The sequence below is a fragment of the Lissotriton helveticus genome, chromosome 5_1, assembly GCF_964261635.1.
Source record: "Lissotriton helveticus chromosome 5_1, aLisHel1.1, whole genome shotgun sequence".
In the NCBI taxonomy this organism is placed as follows: Eukaryota; Metazoa; Chordata; class Amphibia; order Caudata; family Salamandridae; genus Lissotriton; species Lissotriton helveticus.
The window spans coordinates 1,265,386,520-1,265,405,957 of record NC_136065.1 but is presented as its reverse complement, the minus strand read 5'-3'; the positions used below and the strand labels follow the sequence as shown (position 1 = coordinate 1,265,405,957).

Here is a 19,438-nt window from a genome sequence, read left to right as displayed (position 1 = left end):
GGGGGGGGGGGGTTGTTGCAGTACCAGTGCCTGGACAAGTGTGATGCTGGACTTACTATGTTTTTTTAGTGGTAACTAACACTCAGAAATGTGACTCCACCACCTTTGTTAGGAGTTAGAAAGGTGTAAGTCCACACTTTGAAGTAACTTTCCACTCGGATCCTGTGAATAGCCAAAACTAGTACAGCTACTCCAAAGTGTAGGAGTAAAGTTTCACGTGTACATTAAGCAGTAGTGTAACTTACATTTGAATAGCTCGATACATTCAAAAACAGTATCAAATATACCATTAATTTGTGCATACAACAGAACAGGACACAGGACAGAATCAATGAGTTCAGAGTGCTTATATTCTAAATAAGGCCGAATGTTGCGCTTCCTTATTAAAAAAACTACCGATCCCATGTTATTTTATGCACATTTTTCATAACAATTTCAAACATCAAGATAGAGCCTCAGAATTCTAAGATATAACTTCATCCCTATTTTTAGTGCAAGTTTTCTTTTTAGTGATGATATCCCCTTAGGGATGCTACGACTATCATGACTATTTTGTGAAAGATTGGTGTTTTCAGTCGAGGTTACATTTTTGCATACATGCAATGACAATGATTCAATTCACTCTGTCTGCGGACGTCCCTCGGAGTGAAACAAGTCATTTCTTGTGACCACAGATTTTTCACATTAAGACATTAGATGGTTGGTTTGTAGGTTAATTCGTCATGTTGGGTTCCTTGCAGTGATAATGTTCTGAAGAGGAGTAGTTTGAAACGTTACCAGATGCGTTCTCTGGTGCCTGCTGAGGTTTTGTTGAAAACTGAACCGTTTCTTGCACTCCATACATTGATAAGGTCTCTCCCCCGTGTGAGTTCTTTGGTGTCGAATAAGATGGTGCCTCAGACTGAAATTATGCCCACACACCATGCAGTGATAAGGTCGCTCTCCCGAATGGGTTCTGTGGTGTCTTGTAAGCTCAGACCTTGTTTTGAAGAATTTCCCACAGTGAAGACATGCATAAGGCCTGTAATTCATACGGGCATTTGGCTGATGAGTGAGAAGATTTTCATGCCACAAATTTCTCTCAAAAGCGTTGTATTCGTTCGAGCCCTGAATGCTGGAGGTACTTTGTTGGAATAGGGAGTGTTTTGGACGCATGGAAACATTCTGGCAGTGAGCGGTTTTCCCGCTTGCCAGGTCACGATTGCCTCTTAACCACAAGTGACTTCTGGAACGTGTTCTTTCCACGATGCTTCTGTGAAACTTTCCTTGAGTTGCCTCGTGCAAAACGTTCCCTTCTCTTCTTATTTTAGTGTCTGCTACTGAGGAACCCGGTGTTATTTTCCTGTTCCTGCTTTCTTTGCCTAGTGGATTAAAAGTAAATGTATTACATTTTTGACACGTAAAAGAAAGAATATAAAAGCCCTGTTTATATTATCAGGCCCTCTGCTCTAGAAAGACCAACCTGGTAGAACACAATAACATCCTGACTTAGTCATGAGGCCTGGTGAGTTACACAGCCTGAACACTCTACAAGGCGGAATTTGTCTGTTTTAGACTAGTGCAAAGCAGTTTGGTAGCAGTTACAAAATTCAGAAATTAAGCATCCACATAATTAGAGATGCATTAGTACCTCAGTGTAAAGCCATTCATCAAATTAAAAGCTATCGAATAAGACCAAGAAGTGGTGAAAAGAACTGGTACAAATGAAAAGCCAGTGATAAACACTTAGAATAATACCAACTATGTCAAGGATAAAATCCAATACATACTGACACAGTTCAGACAGTGGGTGTTACCATTAAATGTCCAGACACTACTGCACACTCAGATGGTGCATTTGAAGCAGACTCTAATGGTGTGAGGGGGTAATGTCTTATTACTTACCGGTAATCTTCATTACCCCGATTAGGGTCCTCCCCGTCCCAATCCTTACCACGTGAGGCAGTCCTGCCTCCACCCAGCCAATCAAAACGCCAGAATCCAAAGGTCGAAGGTGACATAAGCCCCTCCCACCCACCGCCATGCCTGTTATCAACAAGACTCAGACACAAACACAGCGGGAGGGAGGGAGGGAAGAGGACTGGGACGGGGAGGACCCTAATCGAGGTAAGGAAGATTACCGGTAAGTAATAAGACATTACCCCCTCATGGGTCCTCCCCGTCCCAGTCCTTACCACGTGAGGAACTCACAAGCAGAGAACCAAGAAGAAAAAATGCAGGACACCAGGGATCCATGCTAAAGTACAAAACTTTAAACAACAAAGCATCAACGAACAGCAGCGTACAAGACGCCAACAGAAATCGTCAGAAGAGGCAAGAAAAACATCAAGCCGAGAATGTCGCACAAAAGTGTGACGGGACCGCCAAAAGGCCGCCCCACAAAGCACCAGGATAGAGACCCCGCCGCATCAGCACAGGAAGCAGACATAGAACCCACAGGAGACAAACAGGGCAGGAGAAACCCGAGACTGTAGCGAACAGAGGAGGCAAAACAGAAGAGCCCCGCGAACACCCAAAGAAGGGGAACAGGAGAAACCCCCACAGCAGGCAAAACAGGAAGCAACACCTCCAGCCGCAAAAGGAAACACGAAGAAACAGGCAGAAAAGCCCGATCTAAGCCGCAAAACAACTCAAACCTGCAGAAACTGCAAAGAAGGAAACAAAACGAGCAAGGCACCCAACCCACCCAACCGACAAGCGGAAGAGAAGGCCAGCAAAAAAGCCACCGCAGTGGACAACCACAACAAGTCCGCCACTAACAAGGACATGAAAGGGGCAACCGCAGACCATGCAAAACAGCAGGCAAGGCCCAAAGAAGAAACAAGCACAGGAGAGCCCGGACAACGAAGCAAAAGCTCCGAAGAAGCCGACTCACCAAAGGGCAACAACCACCGAAGAAGCCCCAAGGCCCCGACAAGCACAAACCGCCGTCAACGAGCAGACAAAGCGGAAGGGGAAAAATCCCAACAACAAACCCAAGCTGGAGAAACCAGCACAGAAACAGGAACCCCAGCACGGATTCCGACCAAGAAAAGAGCACCAGGAAACAAAAGAGCCCCAAAGTGCATCACAGCTCCAAAGAGCGGAAGGCCAACGCGACCAACACATGCCACAGGCCACCACAGAAGAACAGCCCAAATACGCTAAAGACAGCCGCTCAAGAGACAGGCAGTCAGAAGCAAGTGCCAAAGACAGGGCAAAGACAGCTGCGGACCCAGAAGCAGAGCCGGAGGCAAGGGAGGCTGGCCGAATCCGACTCCCACCAGCAACAGCAGGAGCGGAAACCAAAAACAGCCAGGCCAACCCAACAACACCGACACCCCCCAAACCTCCGCAGAACGCCCGGGAGGAGAAAAACGGGAGGGAAGGTATACAGAAAACCCGAAGGCCAAGGAAACGAGAGAGCAACCCCCGAGGACACACCACCCCGGAACAAAAACCGGGGGAGAAGAGCAACAGGAGGGGAAGCAAAAATGACCAAACCAAGAGTCCCAAACCAAAGACAAAAGGACCCGGAACAGAGGAACAGACAGAGGGAATGCTACACGAAGCAGCAAGACATCCCAGTGCAGGGCCATTCCAAGCACCAGCGCACAGTCCCAAGCACCCACGCAATGTCCCAACAAAAGGACATGTCCTGTCGAAACGAGCACCAGACAGCACCAAACAGAGGACGGCAGGAAGCGGCCCAAGCCACCAACAGAAGGCACAACCAGAGTACCAACCCAATAAAGAAAACAACCCCCGTAACAGGGATGCCTCTCAAGTCCCTCCGAAAGACAACAGAGAAGTCGCCGCCCAGACACAAGACAGGGAAGCTCGCAGGAACAGAGACACGTACCGGGACCCCCCAAGAAGGCCCAAAAAACAACAAGCCCCCGGAGCGCCAGCCCGAACAACAGACAAGCCGGCCACCAAGGACCCCAACGGGGTCCCCAACCCAGGGACAGGCATCCAAGGACAACAAGAGGAGAGAGGGAAGCAGAAATGCACCCCCCACACCAGGTCGGGAGAGCAAAGCCACCAGACCAGGGGAGAGAGGAACCAGAGCCCCGTAACCTGCAAGAAAAAGGACCCAACGAGTCAACAGAAGAAACACCAAGGACACGAGGTGCACAAGAGCCCAAGGAACCACAGCAGAGGAGGCAACCACCATCCGCCGGACACAAAACCAACCCCGAGCCAGGGCAGGAGGGAGACCCAGTAGGACCCGCAGAAGATCCAACAGGACAGAGAACAGATCCGGAAATACGGAACGCCTCACGAAATGCGTGTCACCCTAGCGCAGGGGCCACGACAACCCCCACCAGTAACGCTCAACAGAAAGCACATGAGCCGCTGAAGCGAGCACTGAGAAACAGCCCCCAGCAAAGCGTCAAACCGGTCCCGAGGAACTGAAGCCCCCGAACAGGAACCAGATGAGGAACGGCCAGACCCTATACGACCCCAGAAACCGGAACCAGGCCAGCAAACCCCCACAGCAGGAGCCAGCGCCGTGGAAAAAACCAGAGAAGCATGAGAGAGACCGAAAGGAAACACCTGAAAACAGGAAACGGAACTCAACCACCGCAAACCTCTGAGCAGCCGGATGGAGGGGAACGAGAAAAACAGGCGACTCCCACACCTAGGGAAGCCAAAATCACCCACCAAGAAGAGGGTAAAACCGGGCCGCAAGGGGCACAACCGAAAGGGACACAGCCGCACCAACCCGACCAAAGCCCCGGGAGGCAGAACCGAACAGAAAGACCAACGGGAGCCAGGACCAGGAACAGAGAGAAAGAGGACCCCCGGCCCCACACCGTCACCGAAACCAGCACCACAGAGCGTAGCGACAAAAAATAGGCCGACGCCAAAGAAGACGGCAGAACGCACCACAGTGCCAACGGACAATGAAGCGACCGTGAAAACAGCCGAAAAGGGGATAGGCGACCCACAAGCAGGTCAACACCAGGAGCGGAACACATAGCCTGAAGAGGAAGAGAAGCAACCACCAGGCCACGGAGACTCTTCCTGGGCACAACATATCCGACAGACACTCAGGGGCAGCAGCAGGCGCCGCAGAGGCAGGGAACCAAACGAAGTGCAAAAAATGCAGGCATAGGACCAAGGCACCAGGGGAATGGCAAAGCACAAAAACGCAGGCCAGAGAGAAATCTCACAAGCCCCCGCCGCCCCGGTAGCCGAGGACAAGGCCCAACCAACCGGGACTGGAAGGAGGGACCCCCAAGAAAAGAACCTGCGAAGCACAGACCGAAAAAGAGCAAGCATACACCCCAAAAAGGAGAAGCAGCATACGAACTCATGAGAGCGGAATCCACCAACCGCCCAACCTGGACCTCCAGGGAAGAAGCCTCCGAAGACAGAGGGAGAAGGTGCAATAAAGAAGAAAAATGGAGGATACCAGGTGACAAAGACCGCCAGGCGAAATCGTGTCCCCAGAAAGAGAGGAACACCCTGCATGGCAATGCCAAGTCACACCGCAGCCAGTACAGCCAACCGGACAGCACGAAATGGCCGGTAAAAAACGGGAATAAACCCCGCCGGAGCAAATGAATCAGGGAGAAAGTCCATCCCCGAAAGTATACCCCAACAGGGAAAAATGTCCACGATCCCACCAACAATAGAAGATGGCAAAGCCGCATGCACCAGCAGCGCAGACAGCGCAAAACAGTTCAAGAAAAACTGCAAAAGACGCTACGTGGACAAAGAGAATGCAAATTTCCAAAGCACAGCACGAAAATGAACATCCCAAGCCACATTGACAGCATCGGCAGGACTTGAACCCTCAGCACATGATAGCCTGTGACACCAGAGGCAGATGACATACCAATGAGCAACAGCTCCGTGGATGCACCGGAGAGGAAGTCCCCTCAAATATGGCGAGCAAAGGAGTAAACCCCATAAATGGAACGCCTCACGATATTGCATGTCATCCATGCGCAGGGGCAAGCCAATCTTCCCTGTAATGTTCCAAGTATAGTATAAGTGCTGCCGAAGCGAGCACCAGGAAAACACCCAACACACCAATAAAGGAAGTGCCCAGCAACCTCCAGGAAACACTGCCCCAAACAGTAATCACGTATGTGAGATCAGAAATTAAATAAAAAAGGGCAGCCCTGCAGTCTCCACCCACAGCCACATATGAAGAACATGGCTGCAGGGGCCGGACGCTGCACTAAAGCACCAGCGCTGGAACGACCTGGGGCCAGAACACCAGGAGGGCTCCCCGCCCCAGCCCAGCACATGAACGGGGAGCATCCTGACCCCAGAACAGGAGCGTGGCCGGCCGGAGGACCGGAGCGGCCACGCCGGTAAAAACATGAAAAGACCATAAACAGAAGCATTTAAAAATGCAAAAGAAACACTCACGGCACCGCCAAACCATCCAGAAGGAAACACGAACAAAGGCAGGAACCGGGAGCACCAGCGTTCCGACAGCCGTCGGAGCAGAAAAAAACAGGCATGGCGGTGGGTGGGAGGGGCTTATGTCACCTTCGACCTTTGGATTCTGGCGTTTTGATTGGCTGGGTGGAGGCAGGACTGCCTCACGTGGTAAGGACTGGGACGGGGAGGACCCATGAGGGGGTAATGACTCCAGGCTCGATTTGCAGAATGCACCTTTTTCACTCCTACGTAGTAGTACAACTAAGGGAGAGATTCTCAGAGTGAAAAATCAATAAAACCTTGCACCACTGTGGCTGTCTTACCACTACATTCCAAAACACGTTAACTTGGTTTCATTACATTTTATAATTGTGTTTGTTTGTATTTATTTTAAGTAACAATGCATGTGCTTGGATAAGTCATTTCACTCATACGAAAGCTTTGGTTGTGAATATTCAGTCAGGACACACCTACACATTTGTCCATTTGTTAACTATTCTTCTTAATGCTTTTATACCAGTCTTTAATGTGCGTCTCTTTATAAATTACATTACATATCACTGCATAGTTCTGCAGACAATGGCGTTACTCAAAAAGATGGGCCATCCTCAGAATGTTATGAAGAGCTTTCATGTCTCCAATATCTCAAAAATGCTAATAGGTTTTAGGCTGAACGGAGGCAGGCTGAAGGGGTGGTGGCCCCCCATCCGCCGCCTGATCAGGTCTCAGGCTTCCCACCTACCTGGACTGGACCTTTAACCAATCAATGAAGGCCCTTTCAGACCCTGCTCTCCACTACATCAGCAACCGCTGCTCTTGCCCGCGATCTCCTCTCTCCTCCTCTGCTTTTTCACTTTCTCCTTCTTTTTCACACTCACATCCTTGTTCTCAGCACTTCTGTGTCTTTTTTTCCCTTTCTCTCTCTCTCAATCAATGCCATTTCCTCTCTCTCAATCACTTCTTGTGTTTCCCATCCTTTTGCTTTATTTTCCCACAGTTTATGTCATCATCTTGCTCTGTTACCTCGTGTCTGGCTGCTTTGACTTTTTTCACTCTTTTACTCATTACCCTTTTCGCTTGCTCATTCACTTCCTTTTTTGTCATTTTTTTTTGGTCTGTCTCCTTGTGCTTGGTTGCTTTGCCCTTTTTCACTCTCTTGCCTCTGTATTGTTACCTGTTTGTGCTCAACATATTTTCCCCCTTCTTACCCTTCGGCCCCTTCCGCCGTTTACCTGCTTCCCCTCCTTCCACCCACTAACTGCTCTCCTGCGCATCTTCCCACCTCTTCTTTCTGCCATAGAAAATCCCGCCCGCACTCCTCCCCTCTTCCAGCACCTATTTAATGGAGGTCGCACAAAGCCGCCAGAGGTGTGCCAAAGGCAAACCCGTCCTAGCCTGGACTGTGCTCAGCGCCATGACCCCTGGTCCTTCAACCCCCCCAGGGCTACACCATGCCGAGCTATGCACCCTCGACCCTGGATGCCCCAACGATTGCTGCTGCTGCACTGATCCATACTCCTTGACCACTGGTTCAAGGCCAGCACTCTCCCCAGCAGCTCCACGTGTCTGCCGGTCTCCAGCCTCCAGCTCTATGCCCTCCGTTCAGGGTTCAAACCAGCAGCCCATCCCTGCGCCGATGCTCCACCACTGCAGTTCGCCCGTTTGTCTGCTAGAGCCCCTCGTCCCTCATCGTTGCCATTGCCCTTGTGTGCCTGTATTCTGTGCCTGTACTTTGTTTATTTGTATTTTCCTGTTTCACTTTAGTGTTAGTGTGATTCTTGTTTCTTTTAGCCTCCCTGTGTGCTTGCGTTGTTTTTCCTGCCGCTGCTGCCCCTGCGGCCCGGACCCGCGACCCGGCCTGCTGCCGTCCCCCTACCTCTGCTCCCGCCTCCCTCCCCTTCATATGGCAACCGCTGCGGGAGAAGGCGTGTGACTTCTTGACCACTGGTTCAAGGTCAGCACTCTCCTCAGCAGCTCCACCTGTCTGCCCGTCCACAGCCTCCAGCTCTGTGCCCTTTGTTTCGGGTTCAAGCCAGCAGTCCGTCCCTGCGCCGCTGCTCCACCGCTGCAGTTCGCCCGTTTGTCTGCTAGAGGCCCCTCCTGTCCCTCATCGTTGCCGTTGCCCTGGTGTGTCTGTATTCTGTGCCTGTACTTTGTTTATTTGTATTTTCCTGTTTCTCTTTAGTGTTAGTGTGATTCTTGTTTCTTTTAGCCTCCCTGTGTGCTTGGTTGTTTTTCCCACCGCTGCTGCCTGTGGCCCCGCCTCCCAATACGGCCCGCTCCCACCCCCCTACCTCTGCTCCCGCCCCCCTCAACTTCATATGGCGACTCGTTGCCGTTGCCCTGGTGTGCATGTATTCTGTGACTGTACTTTGTTTATTTGTATTTTCCTGTTTCGCTTTAGTGTTAGTTGGATTCTTGTTTCTTTTAGCCTCCCTGTGTGCTTGGTTGGTTTTCCCACCGCTGCTGCCCCTGTGGCCCCGCCTCCCGATCCGGCCCGCTCTCACCTCCCTACCTTTGCTCCTGCCCCCCTCAAAGTCATATGGCGACGGCTGCGCGGTCGTGCCACGCCAATGGGGCGTCTAATGCAAGACCGTCTGTGCCCGTCCGCCCCTCATCCGCACCTAGCGCCAGGCACACTGGCCCCTGCGAGCACCACAACACCCAACACTGCTAGAACGGCAACACCCTCCAAGCACTCAACGTCGGCTGACCCGCCAACTGCTTCAAGGCCACCTCGAAGCTCACTCACGGACCTTTCAACTGCCGAAACTGCAGCTACACTAGCCAGCACACACCTACAAGTCCTGCCCACTCCACCAAAGCAGGCCACAACAATCTCAGATGCATACTACTCAACACCCGCTCAGTCCACAAGCATGCTGTCGAACTCTTGGACCTTCCCGATTCATCCCCCCGGACGTCGCCTTCCTGACAGAGACCTGGATGAACGCCTCCTCGGCGCCCGACATAACCATAGCCATCCCGGACGGCTACAAGATCACCCACAGGGACCGAAACAACAAACCAGGAGGAGGAATCGCCATCATCCACAGGAAGACCATCAGAATTTCGACCAACACCAAAGACTCCCTCAGCATAGCCGAACACCTACACTTTCAGATCCACGTTGATCACAACACCACCCTCAGAGGAACCCTTGTCTACAGACCCCTGGGACCCCGACAACAGTTCAGCGACTCCATCGCCGACCTCATCAGCACGCATGCCCTCGACCCCACAGACTACATCCTCCTTGGAGACCTGAACTTCCACCTCGAGAACGCCAACAACAGCAACTCCACAACCCTGATCGCCAACCTCGGACTCAAACAGCTCATCCTGACACCCACCCACTCTGCCAGACACATGCCCGACCCCATCTTCTCCGCCAGCAACCATGTCACCTTCTACCATACCACCGAACTCCACTGGACCGACCACCACTGCATCCACTTCTCCTTCGAGAAACACACCGCGCACAACCAACCGTAACAAATCCCACACCGCAGCTGGAACAAAGTCACCAAAGACCAGCTCCTCACCACCCTCGCCCGAGACCCCATCCGAGCCCTCTGACACCAATGCAGCTGCCCACAACTTCAGACAATGGACCAATGACTGCGCCAACACCCTTGCCCCGATCAGGAAACCCTCTAACAGGCGCACCAACAGGAGAGCCATCTGGTTCACCGCCGAACTCCAGACTTCCAAGCAAACATGCTGAAGATTCGAGAAGCAGTGGTGCCGAGACCAGACATCAGACAACCACGCAGCCCTCAAAAACACCAGACGCAAGCACCACCAACTCATCTGATCCGCCAAAAGGACCTCCTTCAAGGAATGCATCAACAACAACGCACACAACAGCAAAGAGCTCTTCAACATCGTGAAAGAACTTGCCACCCCCAGCTCCAGCCACAATGACATCATGCCGTCGCAAGAAGTCTGCAACTACCTGGCCACCTCCTTCCACCGCAAGATCACAGACATCCACGACAGCTTCGACACCCAGACACCGATAACAGAAACCGACACCCCCAACTCAACGCCCACCAAACACACCGACCTCCTGCTCTCCTGGAACAACGCCAACAACGAAGACACCACCAAAATCATTAACAACATCCACTCCGGCTCACCTTCTGACCCCTGCCCCCACTACATCTTCAACAAAGCAAGCGCCATCATCGCACCTCCACTCTGAAAGATCATCAACAGCTCCTTCAAGATCGCCACTTTCCCGGAGAGCTGGAAACACGCCAAGATCAACGCCCTACTCAAGAAACCCCAAGGCGGACCCAAAGGACCTCAAGAACTTTCGTCCCATCTCCCTGCTCCCATTCCCGGCAAACGTCATTGAGAAAACTGCCAACAGACAACTGACCCACTTCCTAGAGAAGAACAACATCCTGGACTCCTCCCAAACGGGTTTCCGCAGTAATCACAGCACCAAAACCACCCTCATCGCTGCCACGGACTACATCAGGACCCTGCTGGACAACGGCAAAACAGTGCCCCTCATCCTCCTGGACCTTTCCTACACCGTCTGCCTCCCCACCCTGCGCCCGCGCCTTCACAAAGCAGGGGTCCGTGACAAAACCCTGAACTGGATCACCTCCTTCCTTACCGGCAGAACCCAGAGAGTCCGCCTCCCCCTTTCCGATCCGAAGCCACCACGATCACCTGCGGCGTAACCCAAGGATCATCCCTCAGCCCGAGCCTTTTCAACATCTACATGGCACCACTCACCTACATTGTCTTAGCGCACCACCTCAACATCATCTCGTACGCAGACGACACCCAGCTGACCCTCTCCCTCACCAAGGACCAGGCCATCGCCAAATCCAACCTCCATGAGGGAATGAAGGCCGTCGCAGAGTGAATGATGACCAGCCGTTTGAAACTGAACTCTGACAAGACTGAGGTCCTCATCCTCGGCTCCACTCCCTCCGCATGGGATGACTCCTGGTGGCCAGCCACACTAGCTAGGAGCCGCCCTGACACCCATCAATCACGCACGCAACCCGGGGTTCATCCTGGACTCAACGCTCTCAATGACCCAGCAAGTCAACGCTGTCTCCTCCTCCTGCTTCAACACCCTCCGCATGCACCGCAAGATCTACAGATGGATCCCCACCAAAACCAGAAGGACGGGCACCCAAGCCCTCGTCAGCAGCAGGCTGGACTACGGAAACGCCCTCTACGCAGGAACCACGGCCAAACTCCAGAAAAGACTCCAATGCATACAAAACACCTCCGCACGCATCATCCTTAGAATCCCTTGCCACAGCCATATCACCGCCCACCTGAGAGACCTGCACTGGCTCCTGGTCAACAAGAGAATCACCTTCAAGCTCTTCACCCACGCTCACCAACGCCAGACCAGCATATCTCAACAAACGACTCATCTTCTACACTCTGAACTGCCAGCTTCGCTCTGCTGATCTCGCCCTCGCCACCGTCCCATGCATCCGCCGAACGACCACCGGCGGCAGATCAATCTCCCACCTCGCCGCCAAGACATGGAACACCCTCCCCATCCACCTGCGACTAAACCAGAACTGCCGACCTTCAGGAGACTCCTCAAGACCTGGCTGGTCGATCAGTAGCTGTTTCATCCCCCACCCCCTGTAGCGCCTTGAGACCCTCACAGGTGAGTAGTGCGCTCTACAAATGCTTGATTGATTAGGAGCATTTCCCTGTACTCACTGCCAATTCACCTAGCACTGCACGCACGCCAGCACACCACCAGCACTGCAGACTGATCCAGCACAAAAACACCAGCTCACATGCTCAACCCAACATCCTCGCCCAACATCGCCACCACAGTACTTGAAGGATATAAGATCACTCACCATGACCAAACCAAGAAGCCACAACACCAGATGTCTTCACCTCAGCCATGGAACACCCAAACTACAAGCTCCAAACGGACGACAAGACTACCATCAGGGGCACCCTTGTCTACAGATCCCGGGACCATGCCCAAGCTTCTGCAACTTCATCACTGACCTCATAGCCCCACCTTGCCAACAGCTAAATATTCCTCAGTGACTTCAATTTTCACCTAGACGACCACAAAACCACCACTAACCATCTCAACAACATGAGCAACATCGGCCTCACACAATTCATCCATGATTCCACACACACCGCAGGTCACAAGTTAGACCCAATCTTCACCTCCAGCGACTGCATCAAGTACATCCACGTCACCAAACTCACCTGGACCGACCACAACATTGTCCACTTCAACGTTACCAGACCACTGACCTCCTCCACCACTCTTGTTGAAATTGGCAATGTATATACACATAAGCGGCGTTCATTTGTGTTCACTGTACCTCTTGTCGTAAGCAGAATGGACATTGCAAAACACTGACTGTGTTATCCCGCCAGCATAGACCCATGCACACATATATACAACAGCCATTTCAGGTACCGTGGTCTCTCTGTTTGCGATCGATCACCAGCGCCCTTCCCTGACCCTGCAAGCTTCCCCCATGCACCCTGACCGCCCCCGCTCTCACATGCACAAGTCATGAGCCCTCCCCTCCCGCATGACTCTGTCTCTGAGAATCACACCCCGCGCCTGACCAACACCTCCTTTCCCTCCATGAATACCCCTCCTTTGATGACCCCGACCTCTGAGCCAGATTGTCTACACGGACCGCTGGTCATCCCTTGGCCTGAGGATACAGTTTATTGCCCACTACTGTATGCACTCGCCTCTCTTGAAAGGAGCCACTATTGATCATGACCACCCCACCCCCTGAGATTCGATCAGGAGCACACATTCCAAAGGAATCAGCAGAACACTCAGCTGCGTGACAGCCCCCTCCTATTGTATGGAGGATAAGGGTCCCTACTGTAGCCACGTGTTGGAATATCTTCATACTTCACAATGTCTTGATTGTAATGAAGGATGTCTGTGTGCCATAAACCTGTGTATAAAAGACGAAGCCTCAGAGAAACTTGTTAGAGCACCTCCTGAAGACACTATGAGAGTGTCCGAAATGACATGCTCTCCTCATGAGAAATAAAACTCTGTTCTTGTTTTCCTGCCTTCAGCGCCCGTCTCTTTATTTGGTAATTATTCAAGATGGGAACTAAGAGTCGCCCTGCACCAGCAGCCTGGGCACCAGGTGCGATATGGGCTGACTTTTCCACAATCTGCCCAGCACCACACCCCCATCGCAGCTGGAGAACAATCTCAGAGGTCAAATGTATTTACGCTCTCAACACCACTCACATTGCCTCCTTCAGCAACCTGGACCAAAATGTTAGAAATGGATCACAAACTGTGCCAACATTATCAACCCCATCAACAACAAAACATACAAAAGGTCCACCAAGAAGGCAAGCTGGTACACCGAAGAGCTCGGAACTGCTAACCGCCATTGTAAACAACTTGAAAGGAGATGGCGCATGAGTAAGGGCACCACCAACAGGACCTTCTTCAAGGCAGTCCTCAATCTCTACCACCAACAGTCACAAGAGTCTAAGAAAATAGCTCTAGCTTCATGCATTGAATCAAACTCTTCAACATCGTCAAGGAATTCTCAAATCCCTCTGCTACAACATCATCACCATCTAATAGGAACTCTGTGGCAACCTCCCGAATTATTTTTACCACAACAAGATCACCAAAATCTACAGGAACTTCAAACCCCAGCTCAAACCCACTGGCTTCTTCAACCAACACAACTGCCTAGCAACCATGGCAGACAATTGACTGATCACATGGAACCAACTTGCCACCCAGGACATCACTTCCATAATGAACTTGGTACACACGGGGGCCCCACTGACCTGTGTGCACACTACATCTTCAAACTAAGTGGAGCCAGGATCAACCTTAAACTCACCACCCTGTTCAACATCTTGATGGCCACAGCCACCTTCCCTGAGGATTGGAAGCATGTAGAGGTCGTGACCTAGTAAAGAATACTAAAGAAACCATCAGCCGACCTCAGCGAACTCAACAACTACCAACTTGTCTCCCTGCTCCCATTCCTGGCTAAAGTCTTCAAAAAAGCCATCAACTGACAACTTACCTCGCATCTGGAATGGAACCATCAACTCAACTCTACCCAATCCAGATTCCACAGCAACCACAGCACCAAAACAGCCCTAATTACAGCCACCGACAACATCCGAACCCTCCTCGACCAGGGAGACATGGCTGCACTAATCCTCATGCACCTATTGGTGGCGTTCAACTCATTGTCTCACTGCACAAGACTGCCCAACATCGGCATCCAAGGATCCACTCTCAGATGGATCGCCTCCTTCCACACCGGAAGAACACAAAAAGTTTGCATACCACCATTCGCATCCAAACCCAAAAAACCATCTGTAGAGGACCTCAAGGATCATCGCTCAATCCCACTCTCTTCAACACGTACATGACTCCTCTGGACAACATCGTCAGAGACCATGGTCTCAACATCATATCCTACGCCGACAACAAGCAACTCATCCTCTCCCTCTCAAAATTTCCACCAAAACCAGAACCTACTTCCACAACTGCATGACCAGCATTGCCAATTGGATGCTGGACAACTGCTTGAAGCTCAAGACGAACCAGACAGAGGTTCTGATCTTCGGCAACAATAACCCCCCATCAAAATGTCCCCTTGTAGCCTACAGAAATCAGACCAACACCAACCCCAACTCCAAACAACCATGCTAGAAATCTAGGCATCATCCTGGACAACAAACTAACCATGACGTCTCAGGTCAACTCCGTCTTCTCCTGCTTCTTCATCCTATGAATGCTGTGCAGGATCTTTAAATGGTTACCCCAGAGCTCAAGACACACCATCACTCAAGCCCTCAACTCCAACTGACTAGATTATGGCAGCGCTCTACGCAGCGATCACAGCCCACCTTCTCTAAAGGTTTCATACCGAAACACAACGCCGTAGCCAGACTGGTCCTCGACCACCCACAACAAACTCACATCACTTCTTACCTCAGAGTTCTCCACTGGCTCCCAGTTCAGAAGAGATGCCAGTCAAACTACTGATCCACACATATAAGGCCCTAAACAACTGTGGACCTGCCAACATGAACCACAACCTAAACGTTCACCAGACACCCCAGCTTTGCTTCCCTCTCATTCACCAGATGTAGCGGAAGCGGAGGTCGATTTCTCCTACTTAGCAGAGACGATATGGACTGAACTCCCCCCTACATCTCTGTACCTTCCCGCCTCTATCAGAGTTCCAAAAGTCACTAACCACCTGGCTCTTCTACTGAACAACTGGACCCTGCCAGAGCCTAGATACCCCTTTGGGTGACAAGCTGCGCTCTACAAATCGACTCAATGATTGATTCATTGATTGTGTTACGCCCTTGACTGCAGATGACTAGACAGCTATTCAACACATCCTTTCCCTTCTCTGATATCAAATCCATTGCGGAGCACTAAGTGCTGTCCAAGTTAAAAGGACAATTTTACATAGACACTTTCTTTGCATGTAATGACTGTTACTGTAGCAGGCATTATATTTTACTGTTTACTTCTATTTTATTAAATACTCAGATCAACACTGGATGCCTCAGAAATGATAAAGATATTTTATTGAAAAGGAGGAAATAACAGTATTGCCAGATTGCATGTTCTCCCGTTGCTTATTCAGACATTTAGTTTAGTATTTTGTTTCACCTATAGAGGGGAGGAGATGTTGCCTAATTGCCAGAACCGTTGAATTTAGAACTGGGGAACCAGGCTTGAGCCCCGGCATCAGCTCAACATCCTGTTATTCGGAGGAAATAACCTAATCTTCCATAAAATAACTCATACAAACAAATTGAAGACAACCCTGTGTAATATAATGTGGTGCTCATGTAAAGCGCTCGAATGCCCTTGGGCCAAGTTCTTGCTATAAACAAAAGATACCTCAGTCCGGGTTAAAGTCATTCCTAGATGATCCTAATGGGCCAACACAGCCCTACATATACCCAATGACCAGAGGCTCCTAATTGATGATGGAACTGAAAGAGGAATTGTTGTCTCTGTACAGACATCACACACATGCGTTTCCCATTATCAAGGTTCCAAGTACCTGCTGTTTTCCCCCGATGCTCTGTAGCCTCATGGAAATATGTTCTCTCTTCCGGCTCAACATGTGCAAAGGCTGGAACATAGGAGAACATGTGATGATGGTAAGTGTAAATTCTCTCCTTCTTGAAAATGATTGAAGGCAACAAATGTCAGTTTAAACACAGAACATCAGCACATCAGGAACGTACAATGTGGCATTTAAATTTGGTGAAATAAGAGCAATATGTATGAGTTCCACCTTACAGTGCTAATATTTGACACTGCAGGGGTTGCCAAACAGGACATTTCAAACTGTGTGCACTATTTACATACACATGGTCATTCAATAAAATGGCAAAGTGCCAGAACACAGGTTCAGTACTGATCAAGGTGAATTATGGTTTCAGTTTATACATACTGTATACATCATTATGACATTTTGAGTAAATAAATGTAAGCTTACTAGATCGAAATCTAGAAAATTCTGTGTGTAAAACAGAATGCAAACTCCACCAGCAAAAGAAACAAAATAGTTACTTGCCTGTAGGAGTGGTTTTGCAGTTTGAAGAGTTTTCTAGATTCATACGCTATGCATTATTTTCCCACCTTGTGGTCGGGTCTCGAATAAACTATTTTTTTCTTTTTTTGTTGAATGGGTGTCCCTGTCAAATATTTGATATTTTGTTCTCCCCCTGCTTGACGTTAAATGTAAGCCCTGGATGTCCCTCTGTGTGGTCACCATCTCAGGTTCTTTTAAGGGGAAGAGGGAACTCATTGAATTTCACTCAGCAGAATTCCACGGACTTTCCTAAAAACTCTACGAGATTCCACAGAAGTCTATGAGAGATTGAATTTTGGCACGTCATGCTGATTTTTAGCACCAGGAGCTTGTTCTGAAGTTTAAAATCAGCGTGAACTGTACCGCTCGAGTAGATTTTCTACTCGAGTGCCAGCTTTCTCACCACAAGGAGCAGCTCTCTCAAAATGAACAGTAGCGAGCTGCAGCGACCATCATGTTGAGAACTCTCACCAGGAGGCGTTGTAGCATTTGAACATATCGCTAAGGGGTGCAAATTCTTGCTTGTGCTTGCCAAAGTAATGTTGGCGAGCCGTGCGCGAGGAAAAGCTCTGCCATGCGGCAGTTGGTGGTATTTTGTCAGAACTCCGTGCCACAAGCAGATCAAGCAAAACTCCACGAACTCTACCAGTGGAGCGGAATTGTTTGCACACCCCTAGTTTTTTCCCCTCTTTGGCAATCCTCTGTTGGGACTTTTTCAGCTTTCTTCTTTCACAAATATCTCTCATCTTTTTGGAGAGAGGGAGGGTTGCTTGTGAATTCAGAAAAGTCTTCCAGTTGCAAAACTACTCCTACAGTTAAGTAACCACTTTGTTTTGCAGCATGAATCTTTTCTAGATTCCCATGCTAGGCTTTAATTTGTAGCAGTCTTTACTTCTCAGGAGGCTGGGTTACAATTGATTTGTATTTGCAAACAGATGGTGGAGTACTTTTTCTCCCACCTGTGCTTCTTTGTTTGCTTAGATATCTACACGGTAGTGTTTAGTACAGGTGTAAGTGGAGGACCATGTGGCCGCCCTGCATACATCCGTAATGGAAACATTAGCCATGAAGACGATTTTTGCTCCGTTGTTTCTTGTGGAGTGTGCCTGTTTTGTGCCTTCCATTATAACTACTGCTGTGATATGGCATCTTTGGATTGTGTGGATTATCTATCTTGCTATATAGTCCCCTTGCTTACTGGAGGCCCTTTTGTGGCTGGTGCAAAAGAAACAACTTTTGGTTTCCTTTCTTGATAGTTCTTTGTTTACCAAATGTAATACAGGACTACTCTTCTGATTTCAAATGTGCGAAGAACTCTTTCTGCTCGAGATTTTGGTTGCTGGAAATAATTTGGTATCTGGATTGTTGATTGACATGGAAGGGTGGGACCACGTTTGGAAGGAAATGTGAGTTTCTTTGCATTACCACTCTGTCTTTGTGGAATTGTAGGTAAGGCTCTTGCTTTGAAACTGTTTGAACTTCACTCACTCCTCATTAAGGCATGATAGCTACCAAGAAATCAGTCTTCAATGTCAAAAATGTTAGTCCTGCATTGTGATAAGGCTCAGAGGCCTGTTGCATGAGTTGGGTAAGCACTAGATTAAGGTGTTACATTGGTGTGGGTGCTGACCTTACTGGCGCCAATATCTTTACACCATCCGGAAAGCTTTGAATTACTGGTGCTTGGAAGAAACTGCTGCCTATTACATCTTTTGAGTAACCTACTATGGCGCTCAAATGTACCTTAGGTGAAGAGGTGGAGAGCCTTCCCTCGATTAGATAAGAAATGAATTTTAGTACGATAGTGTCCTGTGCCAAGCTAACTTTGGGTACACCCCTGCTGCACTGCTGTCTGAATGTGATCCATTTAGCAGTGTTAGTATCACCATGTACATGGTCTTCTAGCTTCCGTTAAAACCTCCGTGGTTCTATCAGAGAAAAGTAAGTGTCCAAACCCAATGTCCCCAGGGGCTATGCTACCAAGCTACATGAGTATGTGTGCTTCAGATGGAACACTTGTTCACCTTGCAACGTTAGCAGGTCATACTGTGCTGGCAGTGGTAGTACCTTGCCCTGCGCAATCTCCACGAGGTCAGAGGTCCAAGTCTGTTTTGCCCTGTGAGAGCAGATTAAAATCAGTGTCATGGTCGTTTGTTTGCATCTCTTTATCACTAATGGTATCAACGGTACAAAAAATAAAACAATTTCCCTGACCATTCTATCGATATAGCATTCCCCGGTGACTGGTGGTTTGGGAACCTATCTACAAAGCTTTGGCATTTCGTGTTTTCCTGAGTCACAAAGAGGTCTATTAGTGGTATCCCCACCTTCTGAATACCAGATTTTACCATAGGTTTGCCCGCCTCTGTGTTCAGTACTCCTGGTACACTGGTCACCAGTGTGATTTGCCTATTGATGGCACATGTGCAAATCTCCTGTGC

At 49.7% G+C, this 19,438-nt stretch overlaps 1 protein-coding gene and 1 non-coding gene across 3 annotated transcripts in view; both read right to left on the bottom strand.

Moving 5' to 3' along the window:
* Positions 1-332: 332 nt before the first annotated feature.
* The window catches only part of LOC144755281 (uncharacterized), a 203,836-nt gene continuing 184,730 nt past the window's right edge, over positions 333-19,438 (bottom strand). For both annotated transcript variants that reach the window (XM_078644053.1, XM_078644052.1), the window contains exons 9-10: positions 16,461-16,532; positions 333-1,361 (exon numbers count right to left, since the gene is read on the bottom strand). In XM_078644053.1, the coding sequence (XP_078500179.1) occupies positions 721-1,361; positions 16,461-16,532 (713 nt within the window). In that variant the 3' untranslated portion in view covers positions 333-720. The remainder of the gene's footprint in view (positions 1,362-16,460; positions 16,533-19,438) is intronic.
* On the bottom strand, positions 5,899-6,004 carry LOC144756903 (U6 spliceosomal RNA). Its single transcript, XR_013595391.1, has one exon. It is a non-coding gene; the product is annotated as a U6 spliceosomal RNA (small nuclear RNA).